Genomic DNA, 25,700 nt, shown 5'->3' on the forward strand with positions numbered 1-25,700 from the left:
CTGACCTGGCTGCCTGCCTGGGGTTTACCCTGGCTTGTGTGCAGCCTGATTCTGAGCAGAGGTGAGCCTGTAACCATCAGTGTCCGTCAGACACCTCGCCCCGCCTGGGCCTCACCCTCCCTTCCCTTGGCAGAGTCCAGGCAGCTGGCCTGCTAACCTCCTGGTGGAATAGGAGTCCCTGCCTGATGGCCGGGCCAGCACACATGTCAGCCACACGCAGAATAGAGCTGCTGACAACAGAGGCCGCTCAGAGGGGAGGTGTGGCCGGGAGAGCCATGGCCTCTGCTTGGGGCCAAGCAGAGCTCTCAGGTCAGTCCTGCCGCTAATGAAAGGCGTCATTTGGTGACACGTGGCTGGCCCTCCAGCAAACTTTGATTAAGTGTCCACTCTACCCTAAAAGCCTTAAGACAGAACCCTCCAGTTCCTCTTTCAACTGACCTTTGCATCTGCAGAGAGAACTTCTAGAAAACCAAGAATAAAATTAAGACTGAAATGAAATGTACATAAAAAGGTTTTCCTTGATTCTCTCCACTGGCTGTGTAACAAGGGAAAACCGGACCCTTAATGGCCCAGGAGAGCCCTGGACAGTGGCCCAGAGAGAGGGTAGGCAGGGCAGCAGCAAAGGCTCAGGACAAAGGCTGGCTGGAAGGTCAGAGGGGGCCCATGTGCTACCTTCATTAGGGAGCGGGGGTCCTTTCTGGCCCCCCGAGAAGCACCAGTTGAGAGTGAGGGGACAGCAGTGAGTGACCATGAAGGAATTCAAACGCTGAGCTGGCATGCTGAGCCAACAGGATGTGGGGAAACAGATGGCTCAGACGTAGAAGACCCCAGGCAGCTGGTGGTGACAGATCAGAACAGGCCCACCAGGAGACACTCAGCTGAGATCAGTCATAGATCTGCGGGGGAGGAGGCCATGCGGCCACAGATAATTCTGGGGACAGGTAAAGCCAGAGCCCTTATGTTCCCAGGTGATGGTCTCCTCCTGGGGACCTTCTGCCACTTGGGCTACCACCACCGGGTCCCACCTCTCCCTGCTGGCTCGCTCTGGAAGACAAATCTGGGGCACCAGCCAGGGGAGGTGGGGCGAGCAGGGCCAAGAAAATTCATGAGGCAGGCTCAAGTTTATCCACCAACAGTCGGGGAGGACGGCGCCTGACCCACTTTGAAGGGAGCACAGAGACGGGAATAACGTGCGTGGTGCTCTGAATACACAATCAGAGGGAAGGCAGCCCTGTGGGTCCCTGACAACCCAAACCGAAGAGGGCTGCCCTGAGCCAGAGCTGCCTTTATTAGAAAGAATTGTTTTTTTGACAACGCCAAATGGGGAGCCCCAAGCTGAGTCAGCTGTTCGTGTCCCCGAGTGGGAGGTGTCTGCGTGGGTGGTGGGGGTGAGGGGCTGGTAACGGGAGTGAAGTGATGGTGCTGCCGCAGCCCCTTCCAGTCTGAGAGCTCCCTGCTGGGCGGCCCAGGTAGAACAGTCCACAGTGGTCCATTTCGTGGTTTAGGGCTCCAGGCTCTGGTGCCACAGCTGCTGGGCCTGTGGACATGAAGGACAGCACTGTCATCGGCATCTCCTAAGTGTCCCTGGTCGACCTACAGCTGACAGTGAGAGCCGGAAGTCAGGAGGAAGCCCAGCCTCTCTGTGAGGTGGGCCTGTGTCTCATTTCTCTTGGGCTCAGGCTTCCTTGAAGACGATGTGGGTGGAGGCTGGTGGGGACAGGGAGGCTCCCCGCCCGGTGTTCCCCAGGTACACACAGCGCTGGGGTGGGGCCGAGGGGAGGCCATACGGAGGCAGCCAGCGATGCTCCGAGGTCTCTCTGGGGACCATCCAGCGACACAGCTCTTTCTGCGGGTGGCTTGGGCGACGTCTCTGATCTCCGGGCCAGCCCCAAGAGAGGCTCACTCTGAGGCCGCTCCCAGGACACGGTGGCCGGAGACGCCAATGGCAGGGACGCACACGGGGCTGACGTCTGGATGCTGACCCGCTGCTGAGTGCTCTGCCAATAGTGCTTTCCACACAGTCCCAATTCATCTTCCGGCCTTCGCCACCGCCCAACAGGGAGCCTGGCCTGTCAGTGCACACCGGCGACGGACGCTGGCCGACCTGCGCACCCGGGCCGGAGCCGAGTGTTCAGGAGCCAGTGGACGGCACAGCGGGCAGGTCAGGGAGTCTGCTGAAGCCTGAACAAGTTTCACCTGCCGGGACGGCAACCGATCGCTCTCGTCCACACAAATTCAGGGGCATTTGCAAACCGGGTCTCCCAGACTCAGCAGCCTGGTCTCTCCAGAACTTATTTGAGCAGCAAAAGACACGAATCGATGCTGGCGCGTGTCAGACATGTTCTGACATCTTCCCGACAAGCGGCTATTTGCAAAGGCCATCCAACCTTTAGATCCCGTCCTGGCAGCACCAGGGGCCTCTGGCGGAGGGCATGGTGAACACCCTGGACGAACCAGCTTAAAGGCTTCCCCGTTTGTCTGGAGCTCCGGGGGCCCCTGCTCGGGGTGGGGGTCCCTGCAAGTCTGCCCCAGGCTCATTTCAACAGATGGCAGAACAAATTCCTAATTACGCACAAGAACGCTTCCGGCTCAGCACGTTTATTTTTGATTTTCCGGTCCCTTTGGTGCTCATTCTTCCCTTTTGTCTTCCTAGAACCCGAGCCAGCTTATTGCCACCCTGAGCTCCCCGCTCGGCTCTCTTGGACAGTCTGGGCCCTAATCTGGGCGGCTGGAAGAGGCAGGGTGCGTGGGAAGGAGGGAGGTCGGGGGTGCACGGCCGCACAGCTGCCGTTCAGAAGCAAAATGAAGAGGGAGCTCACTGCAAACTGACAATTTGGCGCAAACTTGAGAGGACTAATGGGGCCTTGGTGCTCACTGCCTTTGGAGGAGTTCTAGAAAAATCACCTGGGGTCAGCTGGGGCCAGAGGACACAACCCCCTGGGACATCCCGCGGGCAGGGCGCGCTCCCTCCCACAGCGGGGCTGCCTGGGGGCTCCCCGGATTCCACAATCTCCGCTCCCTGCCTCCCCCCTTCTGCCTGGGGTCAGGACCAGGGAAACTCCTTCTACCACGTCTACAAAGGAAAACGTCCAGGCTGGGAACTGAACCCCGGGTTCAACTACATGTTAGAGAGTTGACTTCACTGGCCGATTTGTCCTCCACTTGAGAGGGCTTTGTGTCAGAGACGGGTCTACTTCTCAAGCCCAGAGGCCTGAGTCCCTCACGGAGACTAATGACTGGTCGGTGCCGTCACCCACTGCAGCTGTCACCCACAGCAGCGCCTCCGGGAGAAGGTCCGCGGAGAGGCTGCTGCCGCTTGATTATCTCAAGGATCAGAGGGAGAAAAGAGGCGAGTGGCTTGCAGAGACAGCCATGTCACCACCAAAACACGAGCGCGGACGACCTTCACGGGCTGGTCTCCACCTGGCACCCTCTCTCAAGGCCACGGCCGCCTGACTCTGTCGCACTGCAAGGGCTGCCACCGAGGGCCCAGGAAGTTGCAGGTGGGAGACCAGAGGGGTCGCCCTGCAGTCCCCTTGCTGCCCTGTGGGAGGGGGGCTCTGGCTGGGAGGAGAGGCAGGATGGGGTCACCGGGGGCCCGGGTGGCCTGTGCCATGGGAAAGAGCAGCTGAGTTTCTAAAGCAACTGAGCCGCAGGTGACACTCCGTGAGCCCGGTTCTGGAGGACAAGGAAGAGAACTCCAACCGCAGAAGCAGGAGGGGCCGCTCGAGGGGCCTGAGGACCCTATGGCCAGCTAGCAACGGGAGCTCGGTGCCACCTCTGCGGGTGGGAGCTGGGTCTGACCTGAGCCTGGGGGCACCTGGCGTCCTGTGCCCAGACAGTCGCTCTCTATTTACCGTCAGCCTCCTCCTCTCCCTCTTACAACCTTCTCCCTTTTAACAAATGCATCGCTCACCAGACGTGAGAGGACCTTGTCATGCTAAACAGGCCCCAGGTGCAATGGAAGCCATTAACTGTCATTATCCAGGCAGCTCCCCGCGTGGGCTGACCAGGAATCCGTCATGTCAGCTACAGCACGTCATCCCCTCCACCCCCCACGCCCTGCTCTGTCCCCCCGACGACGGAACCAGAACTTAACAAGCCCCTTCCACGGCTGATGCGGCAGGTCAAGGACAGCCAACCCCCAGCGGGGCAGGGGCCAGACCTCCAGGACTTGGGGACCTGACTTCAGGGAGCAGAGGAGTTGGGGCAACAGAGTTGGGCCAGGGAGCGAGGAGGGAGAATGGTTTTCTCCAAAGACAGCTTACCGAGAGAAAACTTTTCCTTCTGGAGGTCACCGGGGCTTTCAAATACTTCCTCTAAGCGGACTTACAAGGAGAAGATTGGACGGCCAGTCATTGTGATCCCAATTTTTGGGCAAACCCCTCCTGGTACCCACGGAGGCTCCCTTCCAGCTTCTTACCCCGGAGCTAGCGTGATCCTTATGTTCTAAGGAAGGAGCTTGCGTTTTTTCCCCAGGTGGTCATGTTAGTTTAACCCAGGGCTTTGGAGCTTGTGAATGAAATCTGGGAAGAGCAGCCTATAGGGTCAGAGCAACTGGGTGGGGTCGACAAGGACTCCTGCCCCATCCAGGTGTTCCCTCGTCTCAGCTGGTCGGTGAAGGGCAGCTCATCGAGCTCCAGAGGCCCCAGAGCTCACACCCCGGACGGCTCAGTCCTGCTCTCATCTCCTTGCAGGAAGGACCAAGAGTGGGAAGAAGCTACAGGCTGGCGAGTCTGGCTCAAGACAAGGCACTGGCAGACGTCCCCTCAGGGTGGGGCAGGGCCCCTCCCCCTTCCTGAGCTCCTGGGTTGGAGGCTGCCTGCCCCGTCCTCGAGCTGCAGCGCCTGCCTCTGCAGGGGAGGGGCTGGGCTGGATGACCTGGCACCTTCCAAATGGAGATGCACCAGGACTCCTGGGACGCAGTGGCTCCTTACGCTGGGATCTTGGAATCCTGGAGTGAGGGGAGCCAGGGGCCTGAAGGTGCCAGACTTGCTGGAGACCATCTGGATCAGAAACTGTCCTGAGCTCGTCACGATCTAGTGCCGAGTGCCAGCACGGAATAAGGAGTGATGTGCACCCCGAGTCCTGATCAGGGCGGGCGCGGCAGCGACGGGAGCTGGGACAGAGGGTCAGGAGGAAGGCCACCCAACCTCGGGTTCCTTGGGAACCTCTGTGCTGACGGGCAGTGGGGATCCTGGGGAGCACCCCGGGGGAGTCCTGGAGGCGGGGCAGACCCCCTTTGCCAGGCTCGTCAGACAGAACAGCAACAGCATCTTTGTTTTTAGACCTAAACAGGCGTGCAACTGATCCCAGAGCGCCTGCCGGTGGCGGGGGCAGCAGCGACTGCACACCCTCCGGTCATGGGTCCAGGTGGGTCAGCAGCCTCGCCCTTCCAGGTGGCTGGCAGGACAGTGTCGGGGGTGACCAAGCTCCTGGCCGCAGACCTGGTATGGGGGAGAAACCCCCAAGCTCCCCTGAGGATGGTGGCGCTCTCGCTCAGCAGGGCGTCAGACAGTTGGAAGGTACTGCAGATGGGGTGTCTCTTCCCGCCCTGGTGGTCGGGGACACAGAGGTGGCCGCCATGGCCCATGGGGCTCTTTGGCTGTGCCACACGGTGCACCCATGAGAGCAAAGAGCAGGCTTCTCCCCCGCCCTGAAGGGGGCTGAGCCCGACCCAGGGCCCCAGGAGCCCCAGAGCCCACCTGTGGGTTGCAGGGGGACCCAGCACAGTCGGAATCAGCAGTCCAGGGCTGAGCCCCGCCTCTGCCCGCATCACGGGACCTTGAAGTGACTTCTCTTTTTTGGTGCTAGATTTCCCCACCAGTAAAAAGGCACAGAGCACCTGCCGCCTCCTGGCCCGCGGGAGTCCACGGAAGCCCTTGCCACGTTGCAGCCCTGGCTGTGAGCTCGTGTGGCCGTGGCCCACGTGGTTGAGGACCGGAGGAGGGGAGAAAGGGCATCAGACCCGAGGTGTTTCTCAGACTCACCGATCCATCTCATCAGCGACGTCAGGATCTGCAGGTACTTGGTCTTCTGGACATCAAAGAAGGTGAAGGGTCCGAGGAGGAGAGTGAAGACAGCCTGGTGATGAAAACAAGAGTGAGAGGGCACAGAGGCTGGGCGCACACGGCACATCGTGCGTGTGGGGAGGGCACACCGTTCACGCAGCCCCTGGCCACCCCAGGGCCGGTCCTAACCCGGGTGTGCACCTGGAACGGCAGAGGCTCCCTGGGGTCAGACAGCATCACCTGGCGAGCTCCCAGGGCCAGGGGTGCAATAGAAACTCAGAGCTGTGCTTCTCTGCTGTTCCTCATACTTACTGCCCTGAGGCTACTTTCTAGGCAAATCCGAGGTGACATCCTAGGGACATGGCCCCGCTTGCTTCTCTTCAGCAAGCACTGACTGAAGGGTCGAGGGCCCGGCACTGAGCTGGTGCAAGCATGAGTTAGGAAGATGAGGCTCCAAAACAAACACCAGGCACACCCTGGACCCTCTCGGTTTACTGGGAAGAAAGGACCGGGGCAGGGGGTGACGCACGGGCCCTGATGACATGGCACAGTGGGCAGGACACTGTCCTGAAGGGTTCAGAGGAAAGGATGAATCAGGATGTCGTTCATCAGCAACGTCCTGGATTTCGAGAGAAGGGAGAGCCTGGAGAACCACAGCCAGTGGCTCCCAGGGCAAACCCATCAGAGAAACATCCCAGACTGGGAAAAGCAGGGGCTACCCCAGGGAGCTGGGAGTGGGCAGGGGTAGGGGTGGGAGCCCGGCCAGAGGAGTGGGAGCTGCTGGCACCGGGCCCCTCCCTACTCTTCCTCTCTGGAGAACGGGGGAAAGCGAGTGTTTACTTAGGAGGAAAAAAGAGAATCCAAACCCTGCCTTAGAGAATTGGTCTGTGGGAAATCTGAACCCGCTTTGCAAAGGAAAACGCGGGTAAATGTGGCACTGTAGAGACTGGAGCTGGGAACCGAGGAAGGTGAGGACCTCCATGCCAAATCAGCTGCTCAGAGAGCAGAGGAATTAAAAGCTGCTGGTTGGAGTTACGATGATGGTCCCATTTCCGATCTGCCACTTGGAAGCAGCGGAGGCGTCAGACCTTATTAACATTTACACTGTGCCGTTTTATCACGTTACTGCTAATGACACTCGCCAGAGATGCGGCTGACTGCGCGAAAGTGGGGAGTGGGGCCCACTTCGGGGAGTTGGGTCTGGCCCTGTGATGCGGGTGAACACCTCCTGGCTGCTCGGCCTGGCGGCAGTCCCTGGCTCCCCCGAGGGGGGCTGAGCCCGTCCCTCCCCTCCCTGCCTGCAAGGAAAGCAGGATGTGGGAGAGGCTGTGACCTCTCATCCAAGTCCATTATCACCCTGAGAATGAATGACAGGAGAGACTAAAGCGCTGCTTAAGGAGAGGTTCTAATTAGCTGGGGTGGGCAAGGCCTCCTGGCAGGCGACTTCGGGAAAGAGCTTTCTCCTGGGGGCTGACAGCCAGCCCTGTTTCTGCTCTGGAAGGAGCAGCATCTCCATCGGGCGGGGGTGACGGGGGAGGCAGAGGCAAGGGGCTCTCTGGGCAGCCCTCGCCAGTGCCCCTCTGGCCCGAGGACACAGTGAGGTACGGGATCAGAAGCCCTTGGCTGAGCAAGTCTGTATGCAGCACCATCAGCAAGTCATTTAGGAAAATTACCACTTAAGGGAAACTTTCCACGGATGAATTTCTCTTTTGAAGGATGGGAGAGGGACACGTCATGTGGAAGAACACGTACAAAGCCGCTTGTCACAAACATTCCCAAACGGCCCTGGCCTGCTAGAAACTGGACCCTGGGGCACCCGGGCCAGAGGTTGGGGTGTTTCACCTCTGACCTGCGATGCCCCCTGCTGAAAACACGGTGCTCCAGCGTGGGTGCTGGACATTTTCTTGGTGGGTGGCTTATGCAGGAGGTCAGATCTGACCTTGGAACCCTCAAGACTGGGTTTTAGAAGCTTCCATTGCTTAAATCCAGGGAAATCACAGAACCAGCTGCAGAGGCAGGCGGGGAATTCTGCTGCTGCTGGCTGCATGGGGCCTCCTCGCCACGAGGGAATCCATCTTCATCCTCCTCCTCGGCAGACGTTTATCAACGTCCTATTATGCATGGGCCCCCATTTTATATGACCCTGTAGGATGGGACCCCACTGAGAGCACCCCTCGTTTAAAGGGACTGAGCACACAGACACACTGCCCAGGGTAGAGTCGGAAGCGTATGCGAGGTGCCCACCGAGTGCCGGGGAGCGTGAGTCGAGCTGAGAACGAGGGTCCGCTGCCCTCTTTCAGGTCCAGCTCCGGGACAGCAGGTCTGTCCTCAGGGTGGGGACCGGCGGTGAAGGACTCTTTTGGAAGATTCGGACAACAGGCTGTGACATCTGTGGCTGGACGGCGGCTGGGACGTGTTTTCTTTTTTTCCGCTCAGGAGCCCAGACTGAACATAGGGCCCGGGAAGGCACAGGGCTGACAGCCAAACAGCAGCCCTCGCGCGGGGCAGAGCTCACGCAGCGCAGGAAACCCAGACCGAGACGCGGCACAAGCTGGGCCAGTTAAGGAACAGGCATCCTCTGCAAATTAGTTCCTGCCAGACTCAGCATCCGGGGTGGCGAAGGACAGAGGATTCGGCGTGGCGGCACGTCTGGCCCCACCGCGGTGTGGATGCGGGGCCTGGGGGACGAAACGGCCCCGGTGGCCCGATGGTTCAGTGGGACCAGTGCTCATCTCTGAATGCTGACCAGCCAAGCTGGGCACCTTCTGTTTTCCCTTTTCTTTTACAAAAAGAAGAAATTAAAAGCCGAGAGACAGCCTGTCCTCCTGGGTCTTCTCGTCCAGCCTGTATGACATTATAAATCACCTGGCTCCTGAACAATTTCCCAACACCCAAATGCCATTGATCAGTTCAAGCTCGGTCTCTGTTCAAGTACTCTGCGAGCCCGACACATGACAGGAGGTAGGGACACCAACTGCTGTAGCCGAGTGTGCTTCTTTTTTTCTATAAATTTATTTATTTTATTTTATTTATTTATTTTTGGCTGCGTTGGGTCTTCGTTGCTGCATGCGGGCTTTCTCTAGTTGCAGCGAGCGGGGGCTACTCTTCGTTGCGGCGCGCGGGCTTCTCATTGCCGTGGCTTCTCTTGTGGTGGAGCACGGGCTCTAGGCACGCGGGCTTCAGTAGTTGTGGCTTGTGGGCTCGAGCGCAGGCTCAGCGGTGGTGGCGCATGGGCTTAGTTGCTCCGCGGCATGTGGGATCTTCCCGGACCAGGGATCAAACCCGTGTCCCCTGCATCGGCAGGCGGACTCTCAACCACTGTGCCACCAGGGAAGCCCCCCACCCACCAGGTCTCATAAAAAAACCCGAAAGCCCCCAATCCTGTTTGCTGTCATCTTTCCTCCTGCTGGGAAGACACGGAGTTGGCCATAGCTTGCTTTTACTTATTTATGGCTGTTGCTGCACGCGGGCTTTCTCTAGTTGCGGCGAGCGGGGGCTACTCTTCGTTGCGGTACGCGGGCTTCTCATTGTCGTGGCTTCTCTTGTTGCGGAGCACGGGCTCTAGACGTGCGGGCTTCAGTAGTTGTGGCATGAAGGCTTCAGTAGTTGTTGCTCACCGGCTCTACAGCTCAGGATCAGTAGTCGTGGTGCACAGGCTTAGTTGCTCCGCGGCATGTGGGATCTTCCCGGACCAGGGCTCGAACCCGTGTCCCTTGCACTGGCAGGCGGATTCTTAACCACTGCGCCACCAGGGAAGCCCGGGACCATAGTTTTTAATTAGAACTTAAACTTGGATGAAATTCAACAACACCCATAAGTCCATCTCACTCCCCTCGAAAAAGGGGTGGGGGGAGGAGATAGAGGGCACGCTCTTCTTCGAGGAAAGGGAAGCAGGAGAGAACGATGTGCTCAAGTGATGGCCACCGTACAGGACAAGCGTCCTAAGAGCCTCTGGGCAACTCCAGGGGACAAAGGGCGATACACCAATCACCTCCCCTAACAAGTGACAGTGAGAAAACATCCTAGAAGAGCAGCGGAACAGGCAGCCAACTGCTGACCCAACAGGGCAGGGTCCCTCCCAGCCCTGCCCCCGACGTTGGCATCAGCAAAGGGATAGGATCCGGGGCGGGGAACAAAGGCCAGATGGTCAGGGAAGCCAGCAGTGGCCCTCAAAGCACCAAGGCAACGCTTCTGTGGTGTCCCATCGTTCCCGGGACGAGAGAGGGCTTGGAACTGAAGGAGGTAACACCCTGCCTGGCTGGGTAACTGGCTGGACGGCCAGTCCTTGGAGTGCCTGCTTACCTACTTATTTCCCTCTAAAAATAAGCATCTTTTTGGTTTGTCTGTGGCTCCCATGGTGTAGTGAGATGGGGCTTCCCAGAGACAAGAATTCAGGCATCAGCAGCTTTCTCTCAATTCAGCTGAAAGTCAGTTCCTGACTTTCAACATAAAAGAGCAGCAGAGCCTTCTTGTACTAGGGCTCTGGGAGGACTCCGACTTCTCCTGTTAATCTAGCAGGGGTGACGAAGCAAAAAGTCTTGCAAGGGTGAATGGCGCTATGCTGCCTGATCTACCTAAACACACAGGGACCCGTGGGGCCGACGACCCAGTACACGGGGCCCCAGGGAGCCAGTTCACTCAGAGGTGGCCACACACTGAGGGCACGGCTGAGCCCTGTGGACTGGTGCTGGAGGTTACTTCAAATGACAAAGGAAACGGACGCCCTGCTGACAGGGCTGTCCTTGTTGGGCGCTAAGGGTTAAGAGTTAATTGGGGTTAAAGGAAACAGCACGAACCCGTCCCGAAATGGGAGCTCAACTTCCAACGCGTCCTTGAAGTGCAGTGAAGAAATGTTCAAGGATTCTATTTTTATTTCTCAAGTGGCTGTGAACATTTTGGTTTGGGAGTTTGTATTTTCCCAACTTGAATGACAATGTCTGGTGATCCAGCCATGAGAAGGAGGTGCGTCCTGAGGCAGTGAGGGACAGCAGAGGGACCAGAGGCTTCGGGGTCACACGCTCAGGGCGGGGCTCTGAATCCTAATGCTGTCCCAGCTAACAGCGAGACCCTGGAGCACTTGTGAACTTCCCAGAGCACGTTACGTGTGCAGAGAAGGTACTCAATAAACATCAGCCCTGGTCGTGTGACCCCAACAAGGATCAGCACACCCTCGCGTTATCACAGCCCACCTGTCCTCCCAACATCCCGGGAGGGGGAATTCGGAACAACTGAAGCCCAGTGACGACCTCCGGCCACAGAATGTTAGGTCAGTACTATTCCTATTGGACTTACAGCACCTCCACCCCAAGTGCTCTTCAGGGGGAGTTCAAGTTCTCCCCACCAAGCATGAAGGATCAGTCGTCATGCAGATGCAATGCATGACATGAAGGAACGAGAACAGGGGGTAGGCCTGAAGCGGCATCAGCAGCTTGTGCACCGGACCCAGTGAACCATCCATCAGCACAGCCTCTCTGCCAAAACCCTGAGACAAGAGGCATCGTGCCACCTAGAGGAGGTCACCTGAATCCTGCAGGAGGACCGGCACACTCATAGGAAGCTCTGAGAATGAGGTTTCAGAAATGACAGCTTTCCCTGGCAGGGCAGGGAGGGGCTGACCCCGAGAGCGTGAAGAGCCCTGCTGTGGGAGGGGGCTCCTGCCAGGACAGACTGCTGGGCCTCAGACGACCAAGCCAGCCACGATGGGGGTGCTGCCAACCTCTTACTCACCGAACCCTCCAATACGCTTAACTGGTGGAGAAGGAGTGATGGAGACGGATGGAGGCTGGACGCCTCTCCAGCCTTGCGGCTGTGGCCCGTCTGACCGGCACCCTCCCCGGATGCGCTGCTTAGGGCGAGTCACCCTGTCTTAGTGTCCCTGGGTCCCTCCCCAGCTTCCCCAAACCTCACCTAGAAGGTACTTCGGAGATGCTTGCTGAATGGGTTGAAAGACTGTAAGATTCAGGTGATGCCTGAAGATGAAAGTGGAGGAGGGCTAGGACTTCCCTGGTGGCGCAGTGGTTGGGAATCTGCCTGCTGGTGCGGGGGACACGGGTTCGATCCCTGGTCCGGGAAGATCCCACATGCCGCAGAGCAACTAGGTCCATGAGCCACAACTACTGAGCCTGCACGCCTAGAGCCTATGCTCCACAAAAAGAGAAGACACTGCAATCAGAAGTACGTGCACCGCAACGAAGAGTAGCCCCCGCTCGCCACAACTAGAGAAAGCCTGCGTGCAGCAACGAAGACCCAACACAGCCCAAAATAAATAAATTTAAAATAAATTTAAAAGAAAGAAAGAAAGAAAGTGGAGGGTTGATGCCCAGATATTCTAAAGCAGCGTGTGATTCTGGAGCATAGACGTCAACTCTATAAACCCAGCTGTTATCTCATGATGCCCTTCAGCAGAAAACAAAGTCCACTCCTGTCAAACAATTCAGCCCCATTTGGACTGAGTGAGCTCCGAGAGACTCGTAACATCTGTAGCGCTCATCAAGAGGTGAGCGCGTGCTGCTGGCAGACACTAAGCCCAGGAGAGCAAGGCGCGGAGCCCCAGGCCGAGGCAATAAAGAGCCAGAAGTTAGATTCCCCAGGGAGTTAAGTAGCCACTGAGCTATAGAACAGAGGCAAGAAACCAAACCCACACGGCAGGAACTCGACCGCCTGTCAGACCCGGGGATCAGGGGGCTGGTCGGGAGAAAAGACCTCTCCCCACGCACAATTCACCGAGAAGAGGATGAAACGCTGGGGCACCTTCCCGGCAGCAACACGCACTGGCCAGGGCGGGGGTGCCTGAACAACCTCTGCCAAGGTACTGGTGAACACGGTCTTTGTCTCTGATACCGGGGAGCCTGGGAGTGATTTCGGGGAGGGACCACAGAAGGGGTGGCTGCTCCCAACCCCGTGCACACAGGCAGCTCTGGCTGTCGAAGCCCAGAGCGCTGCCTCCTACAGGGTGTGAGTTCAGTCGCTTTGTGGCTGGGGAGGGGGCGGCCTGGAAGACAACGGCGGAGAGCCCCCCGGACTGAGCCGATGCGGCAACTGCACAGGATGAGGGTTCCAGCTCTGAGAGGGGAGGGCGGGACACGGGATGGTCCAGGCCCCCCGCGCATCGCTCCCCAGCACTCAAGGAGCCTGGGTGATGCGATCTCAGCCCTGTCAGCCCGGAGACAACCATGCACACAGAGGGCAGGTCTCGGGCTCGCTCTGTGACTCCCCAGACACTGACTAAAAGGCTGCCTGGACTGTTTGACAGTTGAAAACATCCCCGGATACCTCCCTCAAAGCTGCCTGCTTCCCTTTCTTTCCAGGCAGCTGGAAACAGAACAGACCTAGGAAGAACCCAAATAACTATAACTTCCTCTTCCGAGCCCCCTTCTCTAAACAACCCCCCACCTTACTCAGATGAGATAGAAAATCCCTACTTAGGGACCTGAGGTTTGTATCCAGCTTTATGGTTTTTGCTCTGGGAGGAAAAAAAAAAAAAAAAAAGAGCATATCTCCTCCCTAACCCATAGATGGTGAAAAAGATAGGTTGGGAAATTCATCCCAAACTTCTGTTATCAAGCACCGTGATGTCCTACCAAGGAGCCTGGCTGCTTCACGCAGTTTTAGAGATGGTGGGAGGAGCGACCTGGGAGGGGGTGAAATGTCACAGCCTACGGGAGGCTCCTCCAGTGCAGGGTGGCCTGGCATGTGCTGTGACCACTGCTGGAGGGAGCCCGGGTCTTTCCAGAACATACACTGTGGCTCCCAGCCAGTGGTCTCCACCATCACATCACAGTCCCCTCCCGGCCTCTGGAGTCAGGCGGCATCCCATGCACCTGGTCCAGGTGTCATGCCCACATCATCTCCCACCTGGTCCAGGTGTCGTACCCACATCATCTCCAAGCCCTCAGTTCTGAGGGGATGCTGTTGGCGGAGAGGGAGGGCTCTGCCCCCAACCAGGCCATCTCACGCCCAGAGCCTTCTCCTGCTTCCTGACACTCCCCAGGAGACTAAGCCACCTCTCAGAGAAGGCAGGCTCTGTGCGGGGGTGGGGAAGGAGGAGGCTCAGAGAACCAATGGGCAAGTGAATCAACATTACCGCGCACCTACTGAGTGCCCAGACACAACAGCATCTTCCATCTAAGAGCGCTCTTTAATCCTGACACCCTACAAGTTGGTTATTGTCTCCATCTTAAAAAAACTGAGGATGAGGGGGATTAATGAACTTGTCTAAGATCTCATAATAACCAAGACAGCTGAGATCAGAGCTCAGGTTGTCTGTATCCAAGGCCCAGTCCTCCTTTGGAGCACTTGACTGCCTCCCTCGATTACGTCCTAGAGAAAGAGTCCCTCCAACACCCCCTCCATGTCCCTTCCAGGCTGGCTCCCAGGGCCGGGCCAGGAGGGCTGGTCTGGTCTGATGGCATTAGCCTGGCACGGCTGCTGCCGTCCTTGCCTCTTATTGGAGGACAAGCCTGGGTGCCTGTGTTGTCTCTTTCTCAGCTGAAAAGCCAGATGGTAACCAGTGGTGGGCAGAGTTCCAAGGATTTGATGCCAGAGCTGCAACCCTTGTGATTTGGGGAGAAAAGATAAATATTGTGGAAAACCCACGCAGTCACTCACTCAATGATGATAAGCCCTCAGGGTTTAAAAAGGACGGCCTGGCTTCTCATAGGTGTGAAAGAGACCGGGGCGGGGGGGAGGGTCCACTCCCCCCTACATCCAGGTGAAAGACCAAGGGGCTTGATCTTGAACTAGGTGGGCTTTAAGGACATTATGACAAGGAGCTGGGGAGGGACGGGGGGTGTGTGGGGATGTGGGAAGTGGGGTGAAACAGGTGGAAGGCTGGGGGCTCTGCCTGGGGAAGAAGACTGGACGTTGGAGCTGGCACCTGTTCTAATACTTCACTTCTCACACTCCAGGTGCCAAGAGGTGGCAGAGAAGGAGATGGGTGGTGAGCCATCCTCGACCTCCTGGCACCTGGATGGCTTTGGACTTGCTGCCTGCTATCTTCAGCTGCCAAAGATAGGGGGCCCCTAAGCCCTCGCTGAGGGGCAGCTTCTGTCCCAGCACCAAGGAGCAGAGGACGGCCACGCCTCTGGGGAAGGAGGGGTCGGCTGGACGGGGAGGTTTCCTGGCCGGAGCAGTGGCCACCAGCTGTGGTGAGCCCTGGGCGTCAGCAGGCCCAAGGGCTGATGGAGGGTCTCGCACCCGTGCCCGGCCGCAGACCCCGTGGCGGCGGCCCACCGGAAGGGTCTCGTCCACTCAGATGCTCATGGAGCAACCCCCCTGCGTGCAGCCCCATGCTGGCTCTGGACTGAAAGGTGGATAAGGCATGGCCCTAACCTCGAGGAGCTCACGGTGAGGCCAAGGAACTGAACACGGATAGGAGTCCGATTACCGCCACGTGTGGGTGAGGGGCGGGGGTCCCTGAGCTCAGTCTGGAACGAGTGAGTGCTTGTCGGGCCCTGAAGCGAGGGAAAGGCACGTGAAGGGCACAGAGCCGTGAAAGTACCCAGCGGCTGTGGAGGACAGTGGCCAGTGAGGGTGGGGCAGTGGTGAGAAAGTTCCAGAAGGAGATTAGAGCAGACCACGCCCCGTGAAGGAGTTTAGAGCTGCCTTGCAGAGAAGAGTTTCTAAAGGATTTTAAGTACGGAGACGGCAGTCAGATTTACCTAAAACCAGGCTGAAAGAATGAAATACCAGAAACAGAAAAGCCTCATGACCCTGGGGCAATCCTCATGCTGGGAGGAGGCACCTCTCCATGGATGAGCAGCCCAGACGCCGGGGCTCCAAGGCCCTCCTCGGAATCCCCCCGGCGGGAAGAACAGAGCCGGGGCTCTAAGGCCCTCCTCGGAATCCCCCGGGGGGGGGAGTCCTCTCTGTTCTCACGGGAGGAGATCTGAAAGGGACTTGGAACGTTAGAACTGTAAGTTCTGGGTGGGGGCCGGAGGAGAGGAGGCACGGCTGGGACGCCCCATCCAGCTGGGTGCAGTGACAGATGCATGAAACTGTTGACCCAGGGCCTGGCGGGGAGCCCGAGCAAGGAGGTGCACAAGCCCAGGGCAGGCTCCGAAGCAACCCTCTACGGCAAGAAGAAAACAGGTCTCACGGGGGAGGCAGGGCTCTGCTAACGGGCAGCAGAGTTTGAAAGCTCCAGAAGATTGCGGGAACTTCTCAGTGAACAGATGCACAGATGACAACTTCTTGGGCACTGCAGGCTTGGTTTACCCCTCCCCACTTTTTAGCCACTGAAATCTGTCTGCAGAGAATCAAACCCAGCTCTGTGTCCTGGTCTATTTCTGCTGGCTGTCAAGCAAGGGGAGAGGATGGGTACCTGGCGTTCCTCCCCCCGGGCCGGGTGAACTTACACGCTGCCTCACAGACACGAGGAAGCTGGAGCTATTGACCACGTGATCCAGGGGCTGGGGAACAGCTGTCGGGGCCAGACTAGAGATCAACTGGGCCTTACAGGTCCTCAGAACAGGAGGACTTGAGGAGAACAGGTGGGCAGGTCACACTCTATATCGTGGACTGTGTTATGAGTAACAGGGGGTGGGGAGCCTCTGGGCCATCAGCTCCCTCAGAAAAAAGCACCCACACCCCCAACCACCGGATCTTGTCAAGAACGAAGCTGCTCAGATACCCTGGGTGCTGGGCGGGACGTGAGCCCCGTGGACCCTTAGGACCCGCAGGGTTGTTAGCGCCTCCAGTAACCAGCTGGAATCTGACTGCTTCTGCTGGCCCCGCCCCGGGGACACGAGGAGGCAGAGCCATTGCCCTCTGTCACCTCAACTGCCTGACGCCTGCGTGATGCTCCAGGAGAGGTGCCAGATAATCACTGCGGATGCTCAGGCACCACCCGCCCCCCAACTCTTCCCGCTCATCTCTGCGCAGGGAGAGAGGGGCCAGGGCTGGAGCGGAAGGAGGGAAGGAAGTCGGGGGTCTGGGACGCGGGAGCCCTGCAGAGAGCACGGGCGGGCTGGCTCCACCCCTCCCCCGCTGACCCCCCCGACCTCGAAATAGACGGAAAGCAGCAGGATTCTTTGCTGGGTACCGAGTAACCTTGGAGGTGGGGAGGGAGGGGAGGGAGGGGAGCCGGCAAGGCAAGGGGGCTGATTAACAAGCTCCGTGGAGTCCGGTATAAGAAATCACACTAATGACCCCCGGCTCCCTCCCTAGTGGATGGTCAGAGGCCGACGCCTCTCTGTGGGGCTGGCACGCTGTGGGCTCCAGGAGGAAGGGACCGGGCGGGACCTGTTGGCCACAGGTAACAAAGCAGCCGCTGGCAAAGGGGTACTGCTGGAGGCCCTCTTCTCCTGGGGACACTCAGAGTCTGAAACCAGTCTGTTCAGAGCAGGAGTGCAGCTGCTCCCTGTCTGCACTGACGGGTCGAAGGCAGCAGCTTCAGGCTGTTACTCGTGACGCCAGGCTGGAGACCTGCGGTGCCTGCCCCCGTCTTTCCCTGGAGGAAGTTCGGCAGGGCCCTGACCGCTGCCTCTTCAGCTGCAGCCTGGGGAGCAGATCCCAGGGAGCCCAGAGCAGGCCTCTCCCCGGGAGGCTGGGTGTCAGCAAGACCACTTATCGCTGTGAGAGGGCCTCGGCCAGCAGACTTTCTCAAAGGGCAGAGGACACAGGATCACCCTCAGAACAGGTGGAAAATGCAGATTCCTGGGTCTTGCAGTCCTAGGTGCTGCTACATTAGGCCTGGGGTGCAACCCAGGGATCTATATTTTTAATAAGTGCCAGTGGTCCTGGAACCAAGCTCTGAGACCCAGTTGAGGCTATTGTTCCTGACCGGGGGTGGGGAGAGGGCTGGGCAGTGTCCCTGGAGGCTGGTGACCCAGCCCTCGGGTGGAGCACAGCCTCCTGAAATAGCAGTGAGAAGTTCTCTTGCCAGAACTGCTTGGGGGTCACAAACTGTGGGGGGCCTTCCAGCCCTGGTCAGCATCCAACCTGGCCCGGCAGCCTCTTCCCTCCTCCTGTCCAGGTTTCCAGAGAGCGTCTCAATCCGCAGCTAAAGGAAGTTCTTCCTGTAGCTCAACTCAACATGCCCTGCTGTGCTCTGTGACCCTTCCTTCAGGCTTCACACAGCATCTGCTCAGCAATGCCCTCTGCGGCACCTCCCTTTGCACGTGAAGGCTTATTAAAAGGTACCTTGGCCTACTCTTGGCTAATTCACGAGACATCCCAAGCTCGTGCTAATTAATCGGATGTCGTCATTGATATGCACCCTAATTGTTCAGCTCTGCTTAATCACATCCGTGTCCCAGGCACCCTTCTGCTAGCTGAGAACACTTTGGGGTTCTTTGGCTGCTGCTTTCTCCTCGGGGCCAGCCTGCAGGCTGGGGAATGTGCCCATGGATACTTTTAGTCTCCACACAGTTTGCTGGGCCTCTGGTTGGGACACCAGCCACGCGGAGTAGCACGCTTATTACTTTAGAATGAGCGCTTTATTTAATTAAACAATTACTGCCAGGGCCCTGGGACACTATTTAGAAAGACAGCAGATTCTGTTTATAACAGACACCCTGTAACAGAGAGTAAGCATCATTCAGGGGGTAGCACAGCCTCACAGAAGTCAGCAGGGCCGTCGCGAGGACCACGGATTCAGCTATGGAATGAAAGCATCAGAGAGACATGGAGCTGAAGGAGGAACGTGGTTTAACGTAAACAGTTTTGATCCTCGTTAGCACAAGATATTTAAGAACGTTCCATATTACTCTTAAAACAACTGGAAGGCTGCTGCATTTCCTATAGTTCTTTCCTATGCTTTTCGGGAAATGAAGCCAAAAGAAAGAGCAGGGGAGAGTAAGGATCTGAAATTGACAACTGGGACATTTCCTTAAAGAATACAAAGCTTTTTTTTTTAGCTCTTTGCCCAGAAATGGGAGGTCTGCAAGTAGAGGGGATGCAGAGTCTGGAGATGGCCTCAGCTGTAGCATTTTGGGAGTTTGCCTAGAGCAGCTTCTGAGGGGACTGACTAAAAACACACAGACATGGACACACACACCTGGGTCAGTGGCCAGGACCAGCCCGGGGAGCTCATGAAGCAAGGAACAGCAGCTTTTCACCCCGATCATGCTGCGCACAAATAAAGAAGCCTCCAGCTTAGGGCGTGCCTGGGATCAGTGTGAAGTGTGGGTAAAAATGGTCCTGAAAGAGCACAGCACAGAAGGTCCCCAGCAGGGATGAACACTCCCCAAGGAGACTTATTTGGAAGTTTCCCAACCAAATTGGCCTGTGCATGAGTGTGGGTCGTGTGTATATTCTTAACAAGCTCCGTGACACTTTCCCGGCTTGGGGCCCTGTGTGTGTGCACGTGCGTGTGTGTGTGTATCCGTCTGTCTGTGATGTCCACGCCAACCCCACGTCGGCCTATTTCTCCGCGAAATGGGTTCGATTCCTGCACTTTACATACAAACATGTGGATACGCTTTACCCAAGAGATGGGCCTCTAAAAGTTCTATTTATAAATACTTAATTTCCACAGAATAACGTTTTAAACACACTAGGGAAAGTAAGTACTCAAGAGAAACCTGCAGCGAGCCCTTCTGTAAAGTATCAAATTGTTTTGTAACAATTACCCGCTGAGTTCGTTTTATACATTGGGATTTTCATATCATGGGGCTTCTTACAAGCCAAGTCTGCTCGCGGGGGTGGTCCGGTTGTGGCGCACAGATAACTTTCCCCGTCGCAGTGCCCTTCCCTGAGTGAACTGGGGAAGAGGGCAGGGAGAAAGGACGAGACACCAGACAAGCCAAACTGACAGCTTCCCACGTGCCCAGGGTAAAAGTGCCTCGTGCCCTGGGCAAGTCCTATTTGTAAGGAGGTACTCATTACTTTCCAGACGACGGAGACGGGGTTAGAGATCGGGGACATTCTAACAGGGTCAGAGAGACACTCAAGCTGCCACTGTGAGAAGGGGGTCTGGGCAGTTCACCTGGCTCAGGACCCTTCATCCACTAGGACGGAAGAAAGGCCAGAGGACTCGAGCTCAGCCAGTGAGCAGCTTCCAGGGCTCAGGGAGAGGGTGGTGGGGACTGTCTTGTGATCCTGATGCCCGTCACCTGCTATCTTTACCGGGAGCTTGGAGCGGATGGCACAGGGGAGTCAGTGCCGTCCTCTAAGCTGGTGTGTCAGGCATCAGCCATCGCAGAGGCAGGATATGGGGCGTGATGGATGGCGAGCTTAACGCTGGCGGACAGAACCCATGTCCCCGAGAGCCGCGTTAAAAATAAAAACAGTTCTCTCACTGAGTTGGAAGGAGCTCGGGCCAAACACCCCAAGGCACTGGGGGTCAGGGAGGAGGGGGTCACCATGGTCCAGCGAGGCGCTACCCAGGTCTCCTCGGAAAGGTGAGGGCTGGTCCTGAGCAATGCTGGGCAGCAGCTGGGCTGGCACAGGGGACGGACCGGAGGCTGTGCCCAGACACCAGAAGCAGTGGGGGGGCGGTGACAGGGGTGCCCCTGGGGTCCCTTGGCAGGAGCTGGAGAGACAAGCCATAGTGTCAGGGTGAGTGACAGCGTGATCTGAACTTCATTTAGAAAGGGCTGGGGGGGATGCAAAGCACAACAAAACACAAGCAGCCATTCCCTGGATGAGCCATAGAGACAGCTTCCTAGGAAAGGGAGGGAGGGAGGGAGGAAGGGAGGGAGGAAGGGAGGGAGGGAGGAAGGAAGAAAATTGCAGGCCTGTCCCTGTATTGTTGATACCCTTGAAAAAGAAGAGACAAGCTAATCCTTTAAAGTCAGTCATTTCAACCTGAGCGCCGGTCACTGTCTGAAGTTAGAATTTGCTCAGCATGAGCGCCTGCCGGTCTGCGAAGTGGGTACATGCAGTTTTAGGGTGTTGGGCAGAAATTCTTTCTTCCTTGAGACCCAGGATCGTGGGCTGAAAGCAGAGGTCCGGCACTTGGGGGGCTAGCACCCTGAGACACAAGGGCTCCCCGGGGGCCAGATGAGCTGGCAGACGACCGCAGACCCCCACCAAGTTGGGGTGGGACCGGCCTGGGTCGGGAGAGCTACTCTGCTCGCTGCATCTGCAGGGGGTTGCCCAGCATGACCGGCATCTTCCCACCGGCAAGCGGCGAGGAAAGGGTGAGGCAGAACAAAACTGACCTTCTGGGAGCCTCCAGAACCAAATGAGGAGCTGATATCGGGGTAGGAAGGAAGGAAAGGAAGGGAAAGAAGACGGGCTTCCCCGGTAGCCCAGGTGGGTCCCCAAACAGTCCCCATCCTATGAGGGAGGCGCCTTGATGTCCCAGACCCTGTAAGCAACCCCCTTCTTGCCCAGGTGGCCGGGAACCTCCTCTTGGCTTGTTCCGCTTTGGTGCTGAGCCAGGTCCCAACCCACAGGAGTCAGACAGGAGGGCGATGTCCCCAAAGAAGGGAAACTGCCACTGGTCCGTTGACTGTGCTTAGGGCCCTGCTCTCCATCTGCAGATGGAGCCAACCCATGAGACTCCTCCATGAAGATGGCCCGTCCTGGGAGCACTGCGCTTGCCCTCCAGGACCACCCTTCCTGTCTCTCTATGGCCTCTGCTTCCTTCCGGGTTCCCCACGTTGTGCAAATCCAGGGGCAGCGCTCACACTGTCTCCTACTGGGGCTGTGCTCTAGGGGCACAGGCTGGTGCCCCTGGGGGTGTCCCCGAGAGTCCCCAGGTCCCGTGAAGTCACTGCTGCCACTGAACCTTGTTGCTTCACACTAACTTTCCCTCCTCACTGGTCCCGAAGGCCTCTAGACCACCTCCTGCCCCAGAACCAGTAAGAATAAATATTCAAGCAATGGCAGTGGTGACCCACTTATTAGCAGATGCCACAGCTCCAGGGTACCGTGGTTGCTATTGAAAGAACAGAGAGAGAGACCGTGGCAGGGAAGGGAGACGTCCTTGGGCAGACGTTCTGAGTTCCAGCGCTACTCGAGTGAACGGAAGAAGCCCATCTCGCTACCCAGGAGTGAGGGGCGGCAGGAGGACAGCAGGCAGATGGGCAGGACGCGCAGACACAGGTCACTGAGCCGATGCCATCCTGGGGCAGCGTCGCCCCAACCTCTGCAAACGTCAGGCTCCCAGGGCTGACGAGCAGGCGTGACCTGCCCCCTCGTTTCTGGGCTCTCATCTCTGCCTCAGCTCAGAGACCCTGGGGAAGTCACGGTCTCCAAGTCTCAGTTTTCTCTGCTGTGAAATGGGATGAGGCCACAGACCTTACTGTTTGGCTGGTAGGACCAAAGCGGAAACGAGAAAGTAATGGGTAACTTGCTACAGTGACGCAAACCACGCAGCAGGAAGGACCTGGCAATGCTCGGCCTGGAGCCCCCACTCGGGTACGTCACTGCGTTCTCCACCCCACAACACAAAGGATGTTTCTTCCCCTGAATGGTACCGTTCTAGAAAGAGACTGTTTGGTTTTAAAAAGGGGATCGTGTGGGACTTCCCTGGTGATCCAGTGGTTAGGACTCTGTGCTCCCGATGCAGGGGGCCCGGGTTCGAGCCCTGGTCAGGGAACTAGATCCTGCATGCCCGCATTCTGCAACTAAGACCCAGAGCAGCCAAAAAAATAAGTAAACAAATAAAAATAAAAAGGGAATCGCGTGCTGTTTTAAATGTTGCCAGTGGCAGAGGCAAGCGTTGCCGTGTAAGACTGAGACAAGATGGATTCAGAAAACAGCCTCCTGCCAGAGGAGAGACCAGGACCCTGGGTGAAGGCCCAAAAGGACCCTTCACTGCTAACCTGAGCCCAAATCAGACTGACCTGCTCCTTTAGGAAGAGAGTTCAGCAGGCAGAACCCCCCCTGCAGCCCCCAACACACACCCTGTTTCTTCAAGGGGTGTCCGCAGGGAGAGGCCCCTCTGTCCAGCAGCGGGTGGCAGGTCAGCTGCCAGGCACCTGCAGGCTGCACCTCTCTCCCAGCTCCCCCCCAGACCCCGGAGGTGGATCTCACAGCTCCTGCGTTCAAGGCAGCATGGCAAGCCAGAGTGACCTTGTCCTGTCTCAAAGCAGCCCACGAGGGGTCCCCTGCCCAACGCTGCCGGTTTGCGGCCGGCTCTCCAGCCAGGATGAGCTCCGTTCTGCCATCTGCGGGCCCAGCTCTGCCCGGCCGGGGCCTGCTGGGCCGCCGGCACTGCAGCGGCACCTGTCCACCTGTAAGCTGTGGAGGCTGCTCCAGCCAGCAGTGAGGAGGCTTCAGCACTGGGGGAGTCCCGCTGTCCCCCCAGGACTTCCCTCTGACACTCTCCAGGAGGCGGTACCGATGGGGCCCGGGGGCGCAAATGAGGCCAGGCGGCCCTGCAGGAATGAGGAAAGAGAACAAGAGCACCGGGCAGTGCCCTTGACTCAAGGGGACAGCAACACACGTCCTGCTTCCCAGACACTCGGGACGGTCTGATTCCTGGACGGAACTCATTTCCATATAACCCTGCCGTTCACCAGCAGCTCCTGACTCTTCCTCAGCGCGTAGGAAAATGAAATGCTAAATTCTGACTTTGTTTCCTACTCAAGCCGGAGATGCTCTGCAGAGAGAATCCCAGGACGTTCCCCAGCCTGGAGGCAAGGTTGCGGGTCTGAAAGCGCTGGGGCATCAACACTGTCCCATTTGATACTTCAAAGGAGCATGAGGGGTGGGCGGTGGGGCTCGGAAGATCAGATCCTGATGTTAATTCTCACAGGCCCTCATGACGGGGCCCAGGTCACTGCTGGCTCCAGCTGTGGCGTCTTGCTGGGATGCCCTGGGGGCACGTGTGACTCACGGGACCACCCCCACCTCACAGTGCCCTGCTCTGCGGCTACTCCAAGGAGGGAGAGGGAGAAATTGACTCATATCAGCTGCACCAGAATCACAGGATGTGGACGGAGGTCACAGGCTACGGGAGGGGAGGAGGAATTTTCCACTCATTAAGGTCAAGGGCTTTCGGAGGCGACCGGTAGCTGGTGGTAGAGAAAGCTCCCTTCTGACAAGTAATCATGATGCCACACAGGCTGGCCTCTGGAGATAGTTAATATCCCAAATATTCTCATTCTGTGTGTGCATCTCAGCAGCACTCCCGGGAAGACACAGAAGAGACTGCTTCCAGAGGACTTTCTAAAAATTAAACCGTAAAGTTAAAGCCAGAAAATACTGTCCTGGAATAGAAAAGAAGTGGCTATTAGAGGTCCTTTTGAACATGCAGGCCGGATAGGTGTATCGTTTACCTGAGACAAAGAAGTGGCCGTGCCTGGGGTGGGAAGGGGGCTTTAAACCCGCCCGCCTCCGTGGCCAAAGCTGCAGCAGCAAAACAGCTGGTAGAAAGAGGCGCGACGGGAATCTCTAGGCGGGATGGACAATCCTCCAAACATGAATGACTGGGGGGTGAGGGGAAAGGATGCCCCTCTTCTCCCATGATCTGAAGGGGCCACTTGGTCGAACAAGGATGCAGGGATGAGCCCCGCGGGCCGGACTTGGGAGGGGAAGATGCTGTTAGCACCTGTCACAGAGCGCCCAGGACGGAGGAAGGAATCCCACGTCTGCCAACCCCCTCCTTCAGTCGCTAGGCCGCTTCCAACTCACTAAGAGGGGGTGGCCTGCAGAGGGACAGAGCCCCCCCGGTATTTAGGGTCAGGAGGCACAGCTCTGCGGAAGCCGCGGACCCCGGGAGCCACATGCAAAGTTGTAAAGTAACTTCTGAGACAACGCGAAGGTCCACCTGCCCTCAATTTCTCCAAACCAGGCAGAAGAGCACGTCTGAACCGAAAACCTCCTGAGCAAACTGAAGTCCCCGGCAGTGGGAGGTTGTCAACAACCCAGAGAGAACGGGCTGTTTCTGCTCAGCCCCATCCCCTCCTATTTCGTGCAGCTTTTGTGGGCCTGGTGGCAATTAGCTTTATGAGCTCTAAGTGCAATATCTGGGAGACGAAGGCAGTAATTAATGCCTGTCTGCTTTCCTGAAGGGTTCCTTCTGTTCGGTCAGACAGTTATTGAAATTCGGGCAGGGAGGCTTCCATCATGTGAAAGGTTTATAGGGATGAGAGGAAGAACAATTTAATAAGGCAGTAATGATGCTGCTAAATAATTCATCGGGCCGATGGCAGCAGCAATATTCCCAGCACTCCATGTCTGTTCTGCCGATGGGCGGAGGAACGAGCCAGGCAGGTCCTGCACAGCCTCCAGCAGCGCCCCCGGTAAAGACCTGCCTGAGGGGCTCTGCCGCTGACCCTCCATCCTGGACCTGCTCCTGGGTCTGTGCTGAGCCCCTTGGACCCTTTCTTCAACCTCCTCCTTCTGCCTGACTGTGCCGGTTAGAGATCCAGATGGGTCCTTACAATTACCAACACTTTTGCTAATTGTATCAATCACAGTTTGTTGAAATGCTGAGAGGCTAACAGGCCTCCGCTCTCCCGGGTTCTCCTGGTGGCCCTGCTGAGTTCTCTGCCTGCCCCCAAGGCTGGGGAAGTGGGGAAGGGGCCGGGAAATTAACCTGCCACCGAAGTCCCATCGGACCTCGGCTAAGATACAGTCCTCCTAGAAGACACCCTCCTGGCCGTAGCTGACCACCCGACTGCTCCAGAAACGCACAGAGGAAAACAAATCTCTCCCGGGGCTGGGGCCACAGGACTCCTGGAGTAGGTCGATAGGATGGGACTGGGAAGGCGAAACCACCATTTGGCTGTCCTTGGGGTTAACAAACTCAGAGCCGAATAACACAGGTGGCGGGGCCTCGGGAAGCTCTGC

General features: G+C 57.6%; 1 protein-coding gene across 1 annotated transcript in view; it reads right to left on the reverse strand.

Annotated features, from left to right (window-relative positions):
• The window catches only part of TMEM104 (transmembrane protein 104), a gene marked incomplete at its 3' end in the record, with an annotated part of 54,382 nt that overhangs the window by 9,664 nt on the left and 19,018 nt on the right, over positions 1 to 25,700 (reverse strand). Inside the window, exon 8 of the mRNA XM_079724958.1 lies at positions 5,991 to 6,084. Within this exon, the coding sequence (XP_079581084.1) occupies positions 5,991 to 6,084 (94 nt within the window). The remainder of the gene's footprint in view (positions 1 to 5,990; positions 6,085 to 25,700) is intronic.

The sequence above is a fragment of the Hyperoodon ampullatus genome, assembly GCF_949752795.1.
Source record: "Hyperoodon ampullatus genome assembly, chromosome: 19".
In the NCBI taxonomy this organism is placed as follows: Eukaryota; Metazoa; Chordata; class Mammalia; order Artiodactyla; family Ziphiidae; genus Hyperoodon; species Hyperoodon ampullatus.